Source organism: Hyperoodon ampullatus, assembly GCF_949752795.1.
Source record: "Hyperoodon ampullatus genome assembly, chromosome: 9".
Lineage (NCBI taxonomy): Eukaryota > Metazoa > Chordata > Mammalia > Artiodactyla > Ziphiidae > Hyperoodon > Hyperoodon ampullatus.
In genome coordinates this window covers 90,473,207-90,493,575 of record NC_136922.1, presented here as the reverse complement: position 1 = coordinate 90,493,575, position 20,369 = coordinate 90,473,207, and the positions used below count along the sequence as shown (strand labels likewise).

The 20,369-nt window shown below is 49.6% G+C and overlaps 1 protein-coding gene across 1 annotated transcript; it reads left to right on the top strand.

Moving 5' to 3' along the window:
* The first annotated feature begins 1,800 nt into the window (after positions 1-1,800).
* Positions 1,801-18,814, top strand: AKR1B1 (aldo-keto reductase family 1 member B). The gene is made up of 10 exons (XM_079711165.1): positions 1,801-1,891; positions 10,224-10,391; positions 11,107-11,223; positions 12,273-12,350; positions 12,637-12,759; positions 13,265-13,371; positions 13,694-13,775; positions 14,339-14,422; positions 16,083-16,165; positions 18,396-18,814. The coding sequence occupies exons 1-10, from the start codon at positions 1,826-1,828 to the stop codon at positions 18,436-18,438; spliced, it is 951 nt and encodes a 316-aa protein (XP_079567291.1). The 5' UTR covers positions 1,801-1,825; the 3' UTR covers positions 18,439-18,814.
* The last annotated feature ends 1,555 nt before the right edge of the window (positions 18,815-20,369 follow it).

Sequence of the window (20,369 nt, the reverse complement as noted above, 5' to 3'; positions counted from 1 at the left end):
TGCAGTGGTTGAGAGTCCGCCTGCTGATGCGGGGGACGCGGGTTCGTGCCCCGGTCCGGGAGGATCCCACGTGCCGCGGAGCGGCTGGGCCCGTGAGCCATGGCCGCTGGGCCTGCGCGTCCGGAGCCTGTGCTCTGCGACGGGAGAGGCCACAACGGTGAGAGGCCCACGTACTGCAAAAAAAAAAAAAAAAAAAAGTAGGTAAAAAAAACAGTATGTCCCAAATACAGTACTATTGTTGCTATAGAAGATCCACAGGTCTGACTTTTTACATTTGATAGCCCAGTCAGAATACTCCATTTTTAGCCAGTTATGCTTTCATGCAGTCAACCTGTGAACTCAATCATCAAAGAAAAAACAACAAAGCCATTCATAATGAATCTACGTCCCTAACAGATAACCCCTCTGTGTGGTCACTCAGGGTGACTTTGGACAGCAACCTCTATGCCAACAAAGATCTTATGAATGCAGTGTGGTAGGCTACTGCTGTTTTACCACAAACCAAATTCCCAGCGGTAGGCTCAAATTAAAATTCTATTATTGGGGGGACAAATAGTATCAGAATTTGCCTACTAACAACAGTTTTTATAATAGTCTAAAGGAAAAAATCTCTGGGCTAGTCTGTTTTGTATAAATTTTTCCGAGGGGGGCACTTTTTAGAAGTCACTAAACGGAAAATCACCAGAATGGAGTTTAGAGAGGTCTGGTTCCTGAGTCATTACCGGGCAGAGGTAGTTCCCAATCTTGCATAATTAGGGGAAATATTAAAGGGAGTTGGAGCAGAAAGATCAAATTTGAGGTAGGGTGCAGCATCATGGAGAAGCGTTGTTGGAAAGAATCCAAAATTCTCTACAAAGCTCTTCCAGCAACTTTCCTATGGTTTTCTTGGAAACTAATGTGTTTTCCTACCTGCCAGTTAAGGCCGATTAATTTATTATCTAGCACCTCCTAATTCGGAATATTTTGAAGCTACAATATTAAAGTTAACTTTTCTTTTGTGGGTTTCTGCCTTATTCATCTAGAGCTTCGCTAAGTTACCATGTATGAAATGTGCTGCTTTGATGGAGTCATACTTACCAAAGACTGAATGTCCTCTCTGTGTTCTGGATTAAGCTCATCAGGGATTTCTAACCTCAAGAGATGCTGGCTTTTGGAGGAAGGCTTGCTGAACCACACTCAGTGTGTACAGACACAGCTCACATCTAGGGTGGAGTGTGAAGTTAGCCCTAGGAGGCTACATACAGGCTGGACAAACCCTAATCTCCAGGTGATGTTTTGCAGCAAGATTGCAAGCCACTTCTCTGGCGTGCACCTTTCTAAGAGCGAAGTGTGCTAAACTACAGCAGCAGTCTGTGTGTTCCTACACATTAAAGACCCGGCTTCGGTCAAATTCCCAAAGAGCACGATACTGGTCTTGAACAATAGACAAATGTACCCATATGCGCTCTTTTAAAAAATGAAAAACCCCTTCCCAGGCTACTTATTTACGAGAAGTCTGTTACTTTTGCTAAAACATTCGCGTCTCCACGCTCCACAGCAGTTGGCTGAGCCAGCTGCGCCGCGTGGGGCGTGGGCGAACCACCGGCTAGAAAAGAATCCGGTCCCGCTAGGACCTAGCAGGAGGAGCTTCCCCGCAGAGCCACCCCACCCCGGGCTAACAGAGGCGCTGCGTCCTGATTGGCGGGCGGGCCAATCAGAAGCCGCCTTGCGTAGCCGGGCGCCTATCATACCCGCCGCTTCATCGGGCCTCACCGGCTATATAAAGGACCGCGCTACAACCTGCACTGCACGGTCCTCTGATCGGAGTCAGCGGAGCTCAGCAGTCATGGCCAACCACCTCGTGCTCTACACCGGCGCAAAGATGCCCATCTTGGGGCTGGGCACCTGGAAGGTAGGTGCCCTGAGGAGCGCAGTCCGGGGCTCGCTTCAGGCTCGGCGCGGCCTGGGGCGGGGAGAGACCTACAGTGACCCTGAGCGACCCCGCCGCGGACGCCCCGCCTGGGAGGAGCCACGCTCGGGCTAGCCGGGCCCCCGGCGGGATCCGGCCTGCAGCGCGGGAACCTGGACGCCGAGGCGGGCAGGGCGCTGGCCTGCGGTTTCGGCCCAGGGGCCTTGCGTGGGGGGCTTGAGAACGCCTCACGGGCGGCCGACCCTGTAACCCCTGGTGCTTGGGACCCGCGGGCCGCACTTTGAATCCGACCCCAGCTGGAAAGTCACTAACGGGGCGCCGAACGAAGGGGGCTTCCCGTGTCCCGCCGCTGTGGCCCTGAGGATGGAGGTCGGGGGCGGGGCCTGAGAGATGGAGGGGAAAGAGCCTTGGGCTCCGGCGTCCCTCGCTCAACGGCACCTCTTACGCCCGCTCCTTTGTCTTTCTTCGAAATAGTTTGTCCTTAATCGTTTCCGGTTTTGCTCCCTCAGGAATAAGCGTCCCAAGGTAAGCTCGGGAGACTGCAGGTGATTCAATTAGGCGGCACGAGTTTGCCCAGGACCCGTCTATTTACATGTCCCCAGACGCGAGCCACTGAGCTCCCCGGAGCCGGGCGTGCCCCTAGGGGTGTAGTGTGCTGGGCGGAAAATCTGGGCCGGGAGGTTCCCGCTCGTGCAAAACTGCGAGCTGCCATCAGTAGTAAAACTGTCTTCGGAGACCTCGGTACCACTGAAATCTCTTCACAGAGTCCCCAAGAAACGGTTAGGAGTAAAAAGGGTAATCTGAGTATCTGAAAATTAGAGAGCACAGAGGGGTGGTATTATGGGCGCCGAGGGAAAACCCAATAATTTTAAGCCGCTTATAAGTTAGCTTCGGGTATTGTATATTACATTGCACAGCTGTGACCTGGGTTTTCCTTGGAACTTTGAATATAGGATTGGGCATTGGTTATTTACACACAGACAAGGAAAAGAAAACACTGCATGGATTGAGGACGCCGTGGAATGGTTTGAAATAGAGCAGGCGTATGGTGCTTACCTCAACCCGAAAAACCTGCAGTTGAAAATTTGTAAATATAAGGGTGAATACAGCGTCGTAGAGCTGTCTCACACAGAAAGTGTTTCTTGGCCAAAGTGACCAGAGTATATGTGACTTGTGTTTCCTTCCAAAAGCCCAGTGGTGGCTCTAAGGGTGTAATTGACTTATGACCATTGTACCAAGTTAAATTGCATTTGTCACAGGTTATTCTCTTGGAATGGATGTGAACAGACACTTTGTTGGCAATGGCAAATTACAGTTTTTACGATGGTGAACCACCATCACATGTAACTGGAACAAAAGTTCCACAAAACAATACTTAAACCTTACTGAGTGGGATGCATTCCAATATTTTTATTCTAAGCTCACGGTTTCAGAAATTATGGTCCTGACCTTAGGTTCATCATTTCAAAATTACTAGGCTGGGGTAAATAAGGAGTAAAAGTTGATAAAAGCGGGTTTTAAATCATTTGCTTGAGCACTTAACACTCCCCCCACCAACCCCAAAGCTGTATATTTAGTTAAGATAGCTCTGTAAAATCTGTACATTTAGATCAGTCATTCCAGCAGCCTAAGTTCATTGAAGGCAAGGGTAGCGTCTACCTTGGTCACAACTATTTACAGCACTGCTCAAGGTGCCTGGTAAATTGTATGTATTCTAAAGATATGTGTTGAATTAATACGAAGAAGTAAGATAACTAGATTTTGGGGGCGGCGAGGAGATGATGTATGGAATTGTGTAGAGGCGTAGGGGAGGTGACAATGAAATGGTATAAATATGGGCTTGGAGTAGATTTCCTTTTTTTTTCAAGTAAAAAAAGTATATGAATAGTGTTTTAATACCTTTCCCCTGTGCGTGTGTGTATATTCCTTCACAGATGCTGGACAAAAATGGGGTTACCTAAATACCGTTTGCTTATCTTTGTGAGAACTGGGGGAGGCTCTGGGAGTGGGTGCAGCACCTCGTTCCTGTGGATCTTCCATGTGACGGTGGCTGTGTTGTATCCTTCAGACTCCTGGCGGGGCTCTGGGAGTCTCCAATCACTGTTCCTTTGAAGGTCCTCACACTCTCCGTTCTCTCTTTGGAGCTGAAGGTTTCAGGCCGATGGGAGAGCATTTCTGCCTCAGAGCCCATGTGGCTTAGAGGCAGTTTCCCTTGGCAAGCTTGACGTCCCCAATGGACGGTATATAAGCCATGAGCATTGTATTGCCAGGAAGCGACTAAAACAGAGATTACTTCTGATGCTGACCAGTGTCCCGTTGCTAATAAATGTTTGGCCCTAGCTGAAAAGTTGATGGTAAATGGCCGTTGTAACTCACCCACATACTCGAAACCTAGGAACGGAGGTAGAGTTTCTCCATCTCTTTTCCATTATCTCTGTATCTGCCCGCACCCAGGAGCCTTTGAGACATTTTCCCCTAATTTCTAGCCACCCCCCCCCCCCCAGTAAAGTTCAACATCACAGATAGACTGTACATATGTCTGTGTCCAGTGGCTCTTTGGCGGGCCACAAACCATTTTAAAAGCTAAGATTTTTTTTTTTTTGCAGCCGATAAACCAGTTTTTGCCTCTTTGAGGGTGATATCACTTCCTTTAAGAATAGGAGAGGGCTTCCCTGGTGGCGCAGTGGTTGAGAGTCCGCCTGCCGATGCAGGGGACACGGGTTCGTGCCCCGGTCCGGGAAGATCCCATATGCCGTGGAGCGGCTGGGTCCGTGAGCCACGGCCGCTGAGCCTGCGCGTCCGGAGCCTGTGCTCCGCAACGGGAGAGGCCACAACAGTGAGAGGCCCGCGTACTGAAGAAAAAAAAAAAAAAAAAAAAAAAAGAATAGGAGAAAATGCTGAGAAAGAACTCAAGGCAAGCTCATGATGGGCTGAGATCCCAGCCTGGGGGAGAGGGAAGAGGGCAGAGGTGCTGGCACTACAGCTAAAACAGTAGCTTGTTTTTCTGTTCACCAGCCTCATGTCCCTGCAGGCCTACACCTGGAGCTCTTCAAGGTCAAAGATACTTAAATAAGACCTGCCTGCCCAGGGCCATTCCTGGTCCATCCCCATCTCAAGCAAGTGGAGACAGTGGTGTCTTGGAATTCAGGACAGATTGATTCACATTGAGTGGGAGGAAGTTAATCTTGGTTTCATAAGTTGGTCTGTGTTTGTTGCCAAACCGAGTTAGGAGCTTTGGTGTAAAAACCATAGCCAGAATTGACTGTTTTCCTGTGATAAGGCAATGAAAAAGATTCTTCAGCAGAATGCTCTTTATCATTGGAAATTGTGGTTTACATTATTAAACTGTAAAATAAATTTGGACATAGTTGAACACGATAAGCCAAGTGAGGTTGGCTTCTCTGCATCAAACAATGAAAAGCGTCTCTGTTGACGTGAAAAATTGCACATTGTTGCCATTCTCAGGGTTCTGCCAGATGCTTATGTTGTTGGAGTCTTATGAGTGTGGCAGATTTTAAGCCTTGTTGATACAAAACTGCCAGATCCAGGTCTCCCAGCTGTGCGGAGTGGGAACGTTGTGTGTAAGCACAGGCAGGCGAGCAGGCCCAGCTCACTCAGGTTTACCCCAAGTTGATCGGGACTGTATTGTCAACTGATTAAATTAAAGCAGGGGCTAAAGCCGTTTTAGTCCCCAGAATATCTGCGTTCAATATCAGAACACGTCTTTATTATTGAGGGGCTGAATTGGAAGCCAGAATGTTATTTGTGAATAGGAGTTAGGACACATCAAGGCTGGGACTGTTGCCTAATTCGCATTTCTTTGTATGCTCTTCCAGCAGCTCAGGGGCTGGTAAACTGCAGGCCACAGCCTGTTTTTGTAAATAAAGTTTTATTAGAACACATCTCATTCCTTTACATATTGTTCATGACTGCTTTTGTGCTGCTCCAGCAGCAGAGTTGAGCGGTTATGACAGACCATTTGGCCCACAAGGCCTAAAATCTTTTCTGTCTGGCCACTTTCAGAAAAAGTTTGCCAACTCCTCTTCCAGAAGATTCTAAGTAAATTAGTTGGAACCTGGAATACATTTTGAGAAATTAGGTCACAGATGTCTGTTTAACATGCATCTAGTTAAAATGCTTTATATTTACAATGAAAAACAGGAAATTATATTGTGACATCACTAGTATTTAAACAAAACCAATAATAAGAAATAAGCTTAGTTTCTCTTAAATGCAGGTTGAGTTTCTCTGAAGAAAAGCTGGTTTAATCAGAAGAGGTTAAACAGTGTTTTTCAGTGACAGCTTTTCCGGAATATGTTAGTTTTCAAGGCCTTAGAGGTTGATGCACTATTTCTTTATTAATCTAAGTTCACATCAAAAGTTATGGTTGGGGGACTTCCCTGGTGGCTCAGTGGTTAAGAATCCGCCTGCCAATGCAGGGGACACAGGTTTGAGCCCTGGTCCGGGAAGATCCCACATACCGTGGAGCAACTAAGTCCGTGTGCCACAACTACTGAGCCTGTGCTCTAGAGCCCGTGAGCCACAACTACTGAGCCCACGTGCCTAGAGCCTGTGCTCTGCAACAAGAGAAGCCACCGCAGTGAGAAGCCCATGCATCGCAACAAAGACCCAACGCAACCAAAAATAAAAAAACAAATAAATAAATTAAAAAGTTATGGTTACCTGTTTTCTTGCTCCAGGGTTACCATTGGCACACTGTTCTCATACTTCTTACCCAGGATGGTTTTTCTTCCCCAAAGTGAAGTTTTCTTTGTTCCCTACCCACCTCCTTTATTACAAAAATGATACCTGCTAACTAGAGAAAATTTCAAAAAAAAAAAGTCAGAAAGGACACAGTTCTCTCCTCCCAGAAATCCCCATGTTAAAACTGCAGAGGATTCAATCTCTGAGCTACTTTGTTTTTACCAATGACATTGTTTTATAACCTTTCTCCTTTGGATCTGTGGTGTTTTTGTTGTTGTTTTTTGTTTTTGACTTGCAGAGGGAATAGAGGGAGGGATGTTATCTTAAAGTAACGTGCATGGGCTACAAGCAAAGTGGAAGATGATTAGGTTTTTAAAGGGTGAGAGAGAGAGAGAGTGATAGTTTTCCTGGGAGTGCTATATGAAAAAAAAAAATAGGCCCAGTTTGTGAAGCTGAAGGGGGCCTCAGGGGCAGAGACTTGTCACCACTGTCACTTGGTGCCATCAGCCCAGAACATCATCAGGTTGCTGCCCAAGCTAGAGCTTTGGAGCTGTAAGGTCTGAGGGGGATGGGAATAGGTGCATGTGGCCAAGTCACAGGGCAGATTAGTGGCAGAAATGAATTTCAAACATGATTTTGTCTGTAGGATTTGTATTATTGTATTTGTATTATTATTATTTTTAAGTAAATTTAAAGGATTTGTATAATTTGGTTATTTATAACTTGGGTGTTTCCTCTGCTGGTTTTCTGCAGATTTCTTATTAGATGTATGGAAACAGATCTTTACGATTTATTTTCTTTTCAAAGTCTCAGTCTGGACCCCTGCCTTCCATGGGCAGTTTTCAATGTGGACATGGGACGGGGAGATGGTGTAATTGTATGTTAGCATTCCCAAGTTTATTGAGTCATTTTTTACCGTATCTTAAAGTGATGAGGGAAGTTAGTTTAGTCTCTGTGGGAAGGGCTCTTGATTGAGATAGCATTGAACATAGTTTGTGGATTCTGGTATATTTTCATCTCAGAGGATGATTTTCCAAGCCCAGGAGACTTGTCCTCTCCCTGACCAGTGTCTCACAGCCCGTTGGGGTCCACCCCAGAGTACACAGACCTCTCAGCAGAGGCTGGCTCTCAGGTCCTCGTGCCAGGGCTTGAATCCTGACATCTTACTGCACCATCATGGCCAGTTTCGTAACCTCTCTGCACCTTAGTTCCCTCATCCACAGAGATAACAGTATCTACCAGGGTGGTGGTGAAGATTCAATTCAATAGTACGTTTAAAACTAGTGAAAATTGACCCATAACAAATGGCAGCTGTGGTTATTTTCAGTTTGAGCCATTGTGGGCTAAACACCGCACGGGGCAGGTTCCATTTTGTGACATATCTGCCCTGGCACAAGCCTTCTAGCAACCGGCATCCCTGTCGCGAGAGCCATTGGTTCCCGGCTGCACACAGCCGGTGGCCGCAGGCAGCCTTAGTCCCCACTGCTGCAAAGGCGTCTCTGAAAAGGGGAGTCCGGCATGTAGCACCCGTTCGCAAGAGTCTTTTTATGAATTGCCACAGCTTGTACAAATTCAATTTGTAAAATGCATGACAGTCCTCGCTTCTGCTTTGCTTTACCCTTTGAAAGCAGTTTGGGCTTAGCTTCTCGGCACGTGCTTCTCTCGCTAATCAGCCCTCTGTCCAGGGAAGGGTCAGGGAGCTGTAGCTTGTTCGTGACCTCTTGAAGGTCATTTCTGTCCTTTGCTTCTCTATGAAAACATCACAAGAACGTGTTTTTCAGTTTTTTTGTCAGTTGTTCAGCAGCCTTGATTATCCTACTCTGAACTCTTCTGGTTCCAAGGAACTGAATAACCAATTTATCTTAAGCAGGAAAAAAAAATGTGTCCGGGTGGGGATTCATTGATTTACAAAATGATGTCAGGTGTACCAGATTCAAGGCTATAAAAGATGTGCCCAGGCGCCGTCTCTCACCAACCCTCATCTCTCCCTCAACCCCACTTTCCTCTAGCAGCTCCTGGCTCACATGCTTCCAGCACCAGGACCCCAGCAGAAGGAAGTCTTGTCTTGGTAGCATCAGCTGAAGTCCAAAGATTGATTCTCATGGGCCTGGCTGGGGTCATGTCTCTGGCCCTGTGCCAGTCGCTGTGGCAGATGCAGCGTGTGGCTGGGCTGGGCCTGGGAAAGGTTCCTGCCCCTCTGCCCAGGGTTGGGGGCTGTGAGGTGCTGGACTGGCACAGTACAGGCCCGCAGAGAAATCCAGTCAGGGAGCCGTCAAGCCTGAAGAGAGTTGACGCGCGCCGGCAGCCAGTTCCCCCGCTGGGTCTCCTTACCTGTTCTCTTTCCTGGGGAGGGGTGTGCTCCGCTCTCAGCAGCTGTGCCCAGGACGCCACAAGGAGGCCGTGGTACTTACTCCCTTCTGGTTATGCCAAGGTTTCCCTGCTCCGTTCCTTTAACAGGGTCGGGGGAGGCTGCAGGTGTAGCTTCTTGGGTCCTCCAGGGAACTAGGAGGTTGCCTGATTGTCTGAAGACGTTTTCTGATCTCATACCTGAGGTCAGCATCGCCTATCCACGCCCCCTACTCCCTCGTGGTGGCCAGAGAGCTGGGCGAAGGTCCCCCGCTCCTCTGCCCTGGCCTGTTCACAACAGCCGATGTCAAAACAGCAGATGTCTGCAGCTGCTCATGGCCCTGGGGAGTTTTCCTGGTCATTCTTTTCTACCCCAGCTCTCCAGAGGAATGCGCTGTATGCACGCAACCGTCTGATGCACACGCGTTTGCTTTCCACCTTTCTGGTCTGAGAGGAGCATCGCGGAGATGAGTGTCTGTGCGGTCAGACTGGGTGCTGGGGGCGCTCCCCGCGCCTGTCCTGCTCACTCAGACGCGCAGATGGTCAGGGCAGGCGCGGCGTTCAGTCTTTCTGCCGCTCTGACCACAAACCACATGGTGGTCTTCCACGGCTCCCATTTCCCCCTCCTGTCAACTCATTTCTGTCCACTAATACCTCTGAGGGCCCACCTCCCACCTCCACCTCTTAAAGCAGATTCTTACGCAGTGAGATTGGAGCACAGGCCTTTGAATCTGCACCAGTAATGTTCCTGACTTTGATACACTCAAAACTGCTTAAAAACAAATGATGGCCAATACCAGAATCCATGAGTGGAAGGAGAAAATAAATCATAGGCATTCACTCATGGAACTTGGGAAGCAAACGGGAATTGGAGTGAATATTTACAGCGCTTTTGAAATATTTTGAGCTGTTTGAAGGAAATGGTATCCCTTATTGTCTTGGGAACCTAATAAATTCAGAGATTGGGGGATTTTTTTATACTGTCAACGGGTTCTGAAGAAACGAGGAAGCGAGAGGCTTTGGCCCATCTAATTAAGGTGATCTGTGCTGCTAGTAAGTGGTTGTCAGATTTTCCTAAAATGAAGCAACATTGCATCTCACCTCAGGATGTTCAGACACTTACCGTGGCCTGCCTTTGCTAGCCTTAAAAGAAACAGGAGCCCCTGAGGAGCCGTGGGTTCCTGCCGCCCTTGCTTCTGGGTTGTGTGCACACTGTGTGTTTTGTTTCATTTTTGGTTTTATCCCCATTTCCTGTTTCTTTCAGTCCCCTCCAGGCAAAGTGACAGAGGCTGTGAAGGTAGCGATTGACCTTGGATACCGTCACATTGACTGTGCCCACGTGTACCAGAACGAGAACGAGGTGGGGTTGGCCATCCAGGAGAAGCTCCAGGAACAGGCGGTGAAGCGTGAGGACCTCTTCATCGTGAGCAAGGTACCCCGCTCTGCAGGGGAGCCTGGGGGAGGGTTCTTGTCCACATTCATCCAGGGGCAGCATTAGCTTAGGGGCCACGACCACGCTCTGGGGCCTGCTAATGCAGCTACGGTTATCACCCGGCAGGCAGTTCTTCCAGGGGAAGTGTGTTGACTCAAGGCCATGAGGGCTCTAGGGCTCACCCGTCTGTGGTCACCTGTCTGTTGGATGGTCATTCCACCCGGACCCATTGGTTGGAGCCCCTTGCTGATGCAGCCAAAGCTGTGGGTTGGCGCCCCCTTTCCAGGGAGTTATCTTTGAGGACGGTACTTGGTTCCCATCTGCAGACTGATTTCCGCCGCTGGCCACTGTCTTTTACCCAGAGGCTGGTGGTGCCCAGAGGACACCAGGTGGGAGGGTGAGGCTGGCTCCACGAAGACCAGCCTGTGGGAGAGTAGGCCAGAGAGCTCATGTTTAGAGCCTGGGGCTGGCTTGCTGACCTGTCCATTCTATTTGGTGCCTTCAGTTTGGTCCTTGTGAAAGGTTTCCTTGATCTGATCATCCTCCCTTCCTTTGGAAGAGTTAGGATCCACGTGTGAAATGGAATCTCCCTCCCTGCTGTTTATATCGTCACAGTGAAGTGGGTGGGTTGTGGGGAAAGGAAAGCAAGTCCTCTGTCCCCGAGCTGTCTGGCTCCCGGCACGCAGGGTAAGACATGTTCTGTTGCTGGCTTCAGCTGTGGTGCACATTCCATGAGAAGGACCTGGTGAAAGGCGCCTGCCAGAAGACGCTCAGCGACCTGAAGCTGGACTACCTGGACCTCTACCTTATTCACTGGCCCACTGGCTTCAAGGTAGGTACCCGGGGCTCAGGTGTAGCCTGTGGCATCACCCTCTCTTGTTAGCAGGTCGTGAGCAGGTACACAGTCTGTGTGTGTCCTTGCTGCTCTGCTCAAGGTATGGTCCCTGGACCAGCAGCAATGGCATCACCTGGGAGCTTGTTAGAAGTCAGTCTCAGGCCCCATCCAGGCCCTCTGAATCTGAACCTCAGGTGACTCACATGCACGTTTCAGAGTTTGAAGAGTGCTGCTCTTTGTTCTTTGGTGATTCTATAACTTGAAACTTTGTGACAGTGAATGTGGCTCAGGTGACACTCCTGCCCATGGCCATAAGATGTCATCAGTGACCGCCCCTCCCCCCTGTCTCAGGCACCTACACACATACCCATTCACACCCTGTACATGTTTGTGTGTTTCTACATTCCACACACGCCCCACCCTGCAAAAGCTGGGTAAACCTCGGCAGCCTGCCTCTTCACAAAAAACTCTAGAGTTATTATGTCCTTTGCCTCCTTTCTAGCCACGGGGCTAGTTATTATGTCCTTTGCCTCCTTTCTAGCCACAGGGCTCAGTTTTCTGCTTTGTCAACCAGCTTGAAAGCATGCAGGTTTTTACCCTATGACTCTATTTGATTGCACTGTGGTATATCGGGGCCTTACTTTCATCCTTTGTTTTTCACAGTAAGCTGGCAAGGCTCGGTGAGGTGGTCGTTTTGTAGGTTTGGATCCAGCCAGGACATGGGCCCTGTGAATCCTGATCCTGGGACCTCCCTGCCCATCCACACACTGCCATCCACGGCAGGGTTCATCTCACTGACCAAGAATTGTCCATCTCCACCTGGTGGTCAGCACCAACCCATTTGATAGAAAGAGGGTCTGGGGGCTTCAGGAGTTGTCTGCCATTTCTTTTCCACACTGACACGGATTCGCTCTTGATTATCCTCTAAAACCATAGCCAGCTATTGTAGCTTAGAATAATTGTTTTAGAACTTTGCTTTCAAAGATGCAGCTCCCCCAGCAGATCTATGCAGGTCTGTTACTGATTGTTTTTCATTGTTACCACAGCCTGGGAAGGACTTTTTCCCATTGGATGGGGATGGCAACGTGGTTCCCAGTGACAACGATTTTCTGGACACCTGGACGGTAAGGCAGCCCCTGGCTTGGCTCCCACTTCCTTGCCAGCTCCCAGGTGTGAATACTCGGGTCTGCCGTTTCTTTCGCTGTAATTGTTACTCTCTTACTGTGTTTTGCTTTTTGTCTCATTAAAGCCAACCTGGCTTTTGTCTTGGTGCCTCGTGTCTTCCCAAAGATCTAATTTGTTGTTACCGAATAGGGCAGGACCTGTTAAGTTGACTGGTGAGAGAGGTGCTTCTGGTCCTTGTCCTTTTGGGCAAATGTCAGCAGCAAGCACGCCCTCTTTGGTCTCTAGGCCATGGAAGAGCTGGTGGACGAAGGGCTGGTGAAAGCTATTGGAGTCTCCAACTTCAACCATCTCCAGGTGGAGAAGATCTTAAACAAACCTGGCTTAAAATATAAGCCGGCGGTTAACCAGGTAACATCCGGCAGGGAAGCCACTGTGCGTGTTTGTTACCATGTGATCCTGGCAGTTACTTTCTGTCCGTGTCACCTGGGGAGCAGCCGGGAGGCAGGTCCCTGGACGCTGGCAGAGTCCTGATTTATGGCTCAGAAAGATAGTGACACATCTGGGAGTGAAACTTGCAGGAGAGAAAGGGTTTGAGCCTGCCTTGTGAAGACGCGGGGTCTTGAGATGAGATGTGTGCAGACATTGAGATCCTCAGACCTGTCCCAGTTGATCAATGGCCAAAGCCAGAAAAACCCTCAGGGCCCATGGCGGCAGTAACAAGATTATTATCGTTAATGTCAAGGACAGTTGCTGGGAAACAGAGACAGTTGTTACAGCTTATCTAGGAGTTGGGACATGGGTTACATATAACTTTATGTCTGGGGAGGGGAGGGCTTAGCATGGGGAGACTTCCTGTATGTCCCGTGGCCCGTGCCCACAGTGGCACCATCAGCCCTCCTGTTTGCATCTGCAGGTCGAGTGCCACCCGTACCTCACTCAGGAGAAGTTAATCCAGTACTGCCAGTCCAAAGGCATTGTAGTGACTGCCTACAGTCCCCTTGGCTCTCCCGACAGGCCCTGGTGAGTTTCCATGGGATCGTGTTCTCTTGTCAGCTAGTGACGATTAGCAGTGGCTACAGAGAAAAATCCAGCATCAAGGAAAATGCTTCTGGGGCTGATGGGCAGACCTCCCCAGGAGCCTCCTGTTGGGCTTCCTGGTTGGTGTTTCCAGTAAGCAAGATGCCTACTCTTTTTCCAACGGGTTGGGAGTTTGTAACTGAGCTCTGAATCAGAAGACAGGCGGGCTGCCCTCCAAGGTCGATGAGGGTTAGGGTTAGGGTTGCCGGCTGCCTGGAGTGGTGGCGATGATGGTTGCTCACGCAGACCGTGTTTCTGTCTCTAGGGCCAAGCCCGAGGACCCTTCCCTACTGGAGGATCCCAGGATCAAAGCGATTGCAGACAAACACAATAAAACCACAGCCCAGGTACAGCCATTTCCAGGCGCTCATGACTGTTCCCAGAACTTCCTGCATTTGTGGTGGTGGTTCCCATTAGCCAGAGGGGGGAGAGTGACCGAGCCCTGTCACGCGCTCCCTGGACGTGTGGCTGGGGTCCTGGAGTGTGTGGTAGAAGGGGACTTAGAAGACTGCGTGTGGTCTGGGGATCATCGGACCTGACCTTCTACCTCCGAGGGCTGGCCCGAGGGTCAGCACTCAGCACTGTTTGGGAACACCCATCTCTGTGCTCACAGAAGGCCACTCGTGATCAGCTGAGCGCTCCCAGATGGTAGAGCGAGTTCCCAGACGGGGAGTAATATACCCACGAGATGCGGAAGCACGTGGCGAGGAGGCTGAGAGCGGGGCTCGGGGGTCAGATCCTGAGCGCCTCCCCTCCCCCTTGCTGGGCATGACCCCGTCACCTCTGAGCCTCGGTCTCCTCGCTGTGAAGTTCTGGGGTTTCTTTCTCCAGGTGATGGGTGTGTAAGATTAGGTGAGATGAAAGTGCAGAGCTCCTGGTATACGGACGCACTCGGCACCTCTGTTCACAGGTTCTGATCCGATTCCCCATGCAGAGGAACTTGATCGTGATCCCCAAGTCTGTGACGCCTGAACGCATTGCTGAGAACTTCCAGGTAAGATCCTGGCTGGTCGGCCCAGGGTCTCCTCAGTGGAGGAGGGGCCAGCTCTTCACAGGGCCTCTGGATTGTCGTGTGTGGGGGCCCCCCTTCCCCCGTCTCCTCTTGGAGTGGCAGGGAGCCCACCGTGGACTAGGGACAGTGGTTCCTCTGGGAGGCGGTGCTACGCCCGGCAGGCCCTGGGCCTCGGGCCCCCGCTCTGCATGCACACGCCTGTGCTGAGGCTCCTCGGGGAACTCGTCATTTGCCGAGAAATGTCGCTCTTGAGTGATGCTGCCTGGGTTTGCATCAGGGCTCCGTTACTGTGCCTCAGTTTCCCCATCTGTAAAATAGTACCTATTTCAAGAGTTGTCATGAAGATTAAAAAAGATGCACCGAAGGGCTTCATGCAATGCTTGGTACCTTCATAAGCACTCAGCAAACACTGCTGTGCCGATAAGTCCGTGGCCTGCAGACACCTTACAGGGCGCCAGTGAGGTGTTCTCTCCGAGCACCTGCCAGAGCAGAGCAGACCTCCTGGCACCTCCTGGCACCTCCTGCCTGCCTGCCTCTCATACCAGTGTTGGGGGCTGGGCTGGGAGAAGAGCTCTCCAGGAGGGTCCCTGTGCCCGTGAGCCTCTGCTGTCACTGAGCAGAGCAGCGCTGCCAGGACCCCCTCTGTCTTCCCCTGAACCCTGGTTCCTAGCAGCTCTTGTTTCCATAGCAAGCAGCTGATTTTTGCCTGTTCCACTGGCCAGTGTAACACGTGCTGCTGGTCCCTGGGGCCTGGGGAGGGTGGAGGAGGTAAGTGGTAAAAGAGTGACCACGAGAAACACATATCCTGCTAGAGATGGATTTTTGGTTTCATATTTTATTTTTTCAAGGTGTTAGAAAAGAAACATCATAAAATGACTAATCTCTAGTACTAACATAATTATTCTGCATCTTACTGTGTCGTCTTTGCACATTTTTGCACAGTTGCGATCACAGAGTATGCAGCAGGCTTGCTTTCTGCACATTCCGTGATCATCCAAGCTGAGGGCCCTCCTCTGGTCCTGGGGTAGGCAAAGTTCTCCACCTGATACGCCTTTCTCATCTTCTCTGTCTGCCAAGACCTTATCTGGCTTCGTAGGCCCATCTCAAATGGCGTCTCCTTTGACCACATCCTTCAGCTTCCCAGCTGGAACTCCTTCCTGATTCCTCTGGATTCCCTGCATGCTTTGTGGAGCATCTTTCCTGCAGTGTGCAGCTGATTATTCCCTGTAGCATAGCTGTTGAATTACCTCGTCCTTTGCTTCATTGTAAACTGAGGCAAAGACACTCCTTACCCATCACTGTATTCCCCCTGGTGCTTATCACAGTGGAAGTGCTCGGCAGAGGTTTTGAAATGAATGGAAGAAATAAATGGAAGAAAAAGTATCATTTTGTTCGGAGGTTCTGGAAGGGAAGGTCTGTTTTCATTGTTCACACAGTACCCAGACAAAACATGTGCGTTCTCTGAATAGTCACATAAGAAACTTCCTCTGAGTTTAGTCTACCTGCCCCTCTGCACTCCAGGCAGCATCTCATCAGCGATCCTGCCTGGAGCTGCTTGTATGCTTTCCTATTCTGTGTTTGATAGCTGTTTACAGAGCTTACTGGAGGGTTGGTTTTTTTTTTTTTTTCTTTTTCTTTTTAGGTCTTTGACTTTGAACTGAGCAGTGCGGAAATGACCACCTTACTCAGCTACAACAGGAACTGGAGGGTCTGTGCCTTGGTGAGGTGAGTCCTGGGAGAGCCCCAGGAGGGTATCAGGTGCTGCAGATGAAAGAATAACTCCTGGAGGCCTTACTGTCCAGGTCCTGCTATTGCAGCGGCTCTGACTTGTGCATGTTACCTTGCCTGTTAACTTGCCTTCTCCTCCGTGTACAGCAGGAAACATTTATGCTGTGTCAGCTGAGCCGCACTCAGCCCCCCGGGAAATGCAGGGAGCTCTGCCCTAGATGTCTTCTCCCGCTCCCGTGCACTGTTGGCCTAACCTGCAGTAACCACATATATTGACTTTTAATTTTCAAATTTTAGTGGCACACCTGAAACCAGATGATCCCAGGTGGCTCGTGCCCCGCCTTCTTGGAAAAATTTGCATGTGACTCTTTACCTCTAATGACTAATGAAAGGGTTTTAGTCGGAAGACCATGGTGCTTGGGGCTCGTGATCATCCCAGCTCTGACAGCGATTAAACCATGTGACTGAGAGAATCACTCGGCCCCTCCAGCTATATATGTGCTGGTTCCTTGTATCCCCTCTGACTTGTAGTTTGGAATCTGAGGGAGATGACAAGGAAGGTTGTTTCTTCTCTTTTCGTTTTTGCACCACTGCATTCACTCCGTAAAGTTTAAAACACATTTTCTGCTTTCAAGAAGAATCTCCCCACTTCACAGTGGAGACTAAGAACCTCCTCTCTCGTGATTTTTATCGTCCGACTTCTCTGTTTCTTCTCTTCTTCTCAAGTAGTTACTCTTCTAAGCAAAATTTGAGCATTCCCTAAGGCCGGCTCGGGTGCTAGCTCTCTCTTTCCAGCCTCTGCTCTCTCTCCAGTTCTGGGTTTGCACCGCTGGTGGCTTCCCACTGCCCTGGCAGGTGTCCGCCAGGTTTGCATCTTGGCCGATAACACTCTCCTGAGCTTCGGTCAAGCACATGCCCGTGAGCGTGTTGCTGCCACGCCATGGCCTGAGATTCGGAGTAGGCCACAAGCAGAGTTTACCACTGGCCCTTTCTGATGTCCCTGTTTGCGTTAATGGTGCTTACCCTTTAGACATTAAAATCATTTTTGATCTAGTGGGCGAGGGAGAGAGAAGAGAGAAGTGAATCTGTCGCCAAGTTACATGTGTTCTGCTTTGAGAATCGCTGATCGTTCATTCAGTTTCCTTTTCCCTTCCCGCTGCTGACGCAGCGAATTGAAAGGCAGACAAACCACAGGGGTTTTCTGTTCGGCCCCTTTATGTATAGACTCCTTCTACTCCCCAGTGCTGTTCTAGAAACAGCTGTAAGATTATCCTGTGGCCACTGATGTTTAATGGGTTAGGATTGGAGCGGGGAGGGGGCGGCTGGCTGCAACATCCCCAGGTCACCTAGGAAGCTTTTTCTAACCATATGTGCACATACATACGTACATACACATTGCCACAGTTTGGCATCTATTGCTATACTGAGCCCCTGTGGCTAATGGCAGTGTTATATTTCTCAGGTTTGATAGGATGCCAAAAAAAAAAAAAAGCCATGGGGAACTTTTGAATGGCCTAAATATTTGAGTAGGAGTTGTATGCCCCAAGCAGGGTTCACCCTGGGCCTTCCACACTCTGCCCAGCCAGACTTCCCAACGCTATTGCGATTCCATTCCCAACACAGGCCATTGGCCCTGCAGATGGGACTGGGAACCTTGGCCAACACGTACGCCTGCATCAGTCCACCCCCAGCTCGACATCCAGCCTGTCCCCTCTCCCTGTGTTTCCTGTAGCAAATCCTCAACCACTCTCCTGGCCTCACTTCAGCTCCCACTGGTACCAGGAGGTTTTGGAGGTGACAGTGGCTTCTTCCACGTGTTCGGAGCACTTGCTGTGTCACGTGTGCAGACTGTTAACATCTCTTATGTTATTATTATCACCCTCTTCCTGTTTAAGGCAACAGGTGCTCTCTGGTCCTGCAACTAGACTGAGTTACCAGGCGGCAGGAATCGTGTCTTGCCGCCCTGCACACCCTAGGCACAGTGCTGGGCACACAGGGAGGGTGGTGTCCATCACACAGGTGCTGATGGACGAGAGCCCCCTGGCAGAGGACTGGAAGGTGGGCCACGACCCCAAGGGCAGACCCAGGATCTGCAGTCTCAGAAGAGGCTCGTGCCCTCTGAGGCCTCTATTTCTACCTAAATGAGACACCATTTCTGACTTTGAAGTGTGTTATGGTCAAAATCTCTTCCTCAAAAAGCTAATGTGTGTCTGTTTTCTCCTGATAGCTGTGCCGCCCACAAGGATTATCCCTTTCACGAGGAGTTTTGAAGCTGTGGGCGCCTTCCCCTCCCCAGGTGACCTGCTTTTCCCTGCCTCACTTGAATTGTGTGTAGTATAGTTTGGCCTGTGTCCCTCAGCGGTGGGTCAGCGACTTACAGACGAACCAACGAGGGCTCAGCCAGCTTGGTGTTGGGTCCGAAGAGCAGAATCAGTAGATTAGAAGTTTCTTCAGTTTTCCTTGCCCTTCTTGTCCATCCGGGGAAAGCACAACCCAAATACCCTTTTCTAAATCGAATTTAATCGAATTTACAAGATCAAAATAGTGCCTCTAACACTTACATTTTGATTGCTTGGAACTGTAATCCTTTCAGCTAGACTTTTCTTGGCCTCAAATAAAATGTGCTCTTACGAGTTTGATGCTGTTTATTTTGTTTTGGTTTGTTGAAACGATGTACCGCCTTCCCTGCTCCTCAACCTTCCTCCTGTTGGTACCCGTACAGCAGGCCACTCAGCTCTGCAATAGGAGGGAGGACTTGGTGTCTTTAGTTTTAGGTGGGGACCCCTCACCTCGGTACTTCACCCGTTTAGCTTTAGGGGTCTGGGTTTCATTCTGGCTGTGCCTCAGAGACACCTGGGAGGTTTTGAATGCTAGCATGTCTGGTCCTCATCCCTGGAAACTGATCTCATTTGTCCAGGTGTAGCCAGGACATCAAGAGTTTGCAGGATCCCTGGGTGACTGTAATGTGTAGCCAAGGCTGAGAGCCTCAGCTCTACAGCTGAGCCAGAACACACGTCCATTTGTTATTTCACAAATTACTTGGGTGTTCCTCCTACCTGTGAAGGCCAAAGTCCTATGGTTACTAAGCAGCACCACTCACAAGAAACTGCTTTCATGAAGCTCATTGTCTGGACCAGAGGGAAGAAAAGCATCAATAATTGGTATTAGCTTGGGCCACTATAGCAAACTATTGGGTTGGCCAAAAAGTTCGTTTGGGTTTTACATAAGATTTTGCAGAAAAACCGGAATGAACTTTCTGGCCAACCCAATACTAGAGACTGGGTGGTTTAAACAACAGAAATGTATTTCTCAAGGCCCTGGAGGCCTGTAGTCCAAGATCAGGGTGCCAGCATGGTCGGGTTCTGCTGAGGACCCTCTTTCTGGCTGGTAGACAGCCACCTTCTCGCTGTATCTTCAAGTGACAGAGATGGATGAATAAGCAGGGTTACAAAAGTAAGGGCCTTCTATTACTTTTACAAATGCTGTTGCTTTTTAAAAAATAATGTTTCCTTATCCAGAATTAAATTAACAAAGGCCAGGAAAGGAGGTTGGATAGACAAGTGTTGAATTCAAGTTTTACAAAGATAAGTTGCTTTGCTCCTGGCTTTGTTTATTGGATGATTATAGCCCCTATGGTTAGGTGACAACTCTTTGCAGGTTATCCATGTGTCGGATGGATAGCGTTTAGTTGGGCAACACTGGTTGCTGGGTCTCACCCAGGGATGCAGGAAAGCAGCCCAGCCCCTGAGCAGCTGGGGTAGAGCCAGGTGGGGGGCCCAGAGCACTAGGCACTCACTGCTGCTCACTGCCTGGGCCCCTCGCTTCCTGGAACCTACTGGTCACTGTGGTCCAGTCCCCACTGCTGGATAGGCAGGTCCCACCTTATCCCAAGTCAAACTGCAAACCTCTTCAGTGACCCTCTAAATCACCAAGAGCAGACTATCATTTTATTAACAGCTGTGGCAAGTCCTCTGTGATCTAGTTCCCAAAGGACTTCTCCAGGTAGTCAAGAGTTGGCTTAAGTGCACTTTGGAAAAACTTTGGGGTAATCACTAGTAAGAGATTTTAAATCAGATGCCTGCGTTCTAGATCCCTGCTTAAAACTGTCTCAAAACAAGACCATTGAGAAGTCAGCCAGAAGCACAAACAAGATAAAGGGCCCTTTGCTAGCCCTCCTCCCTGCTTTCTAGAAGACCTCCGG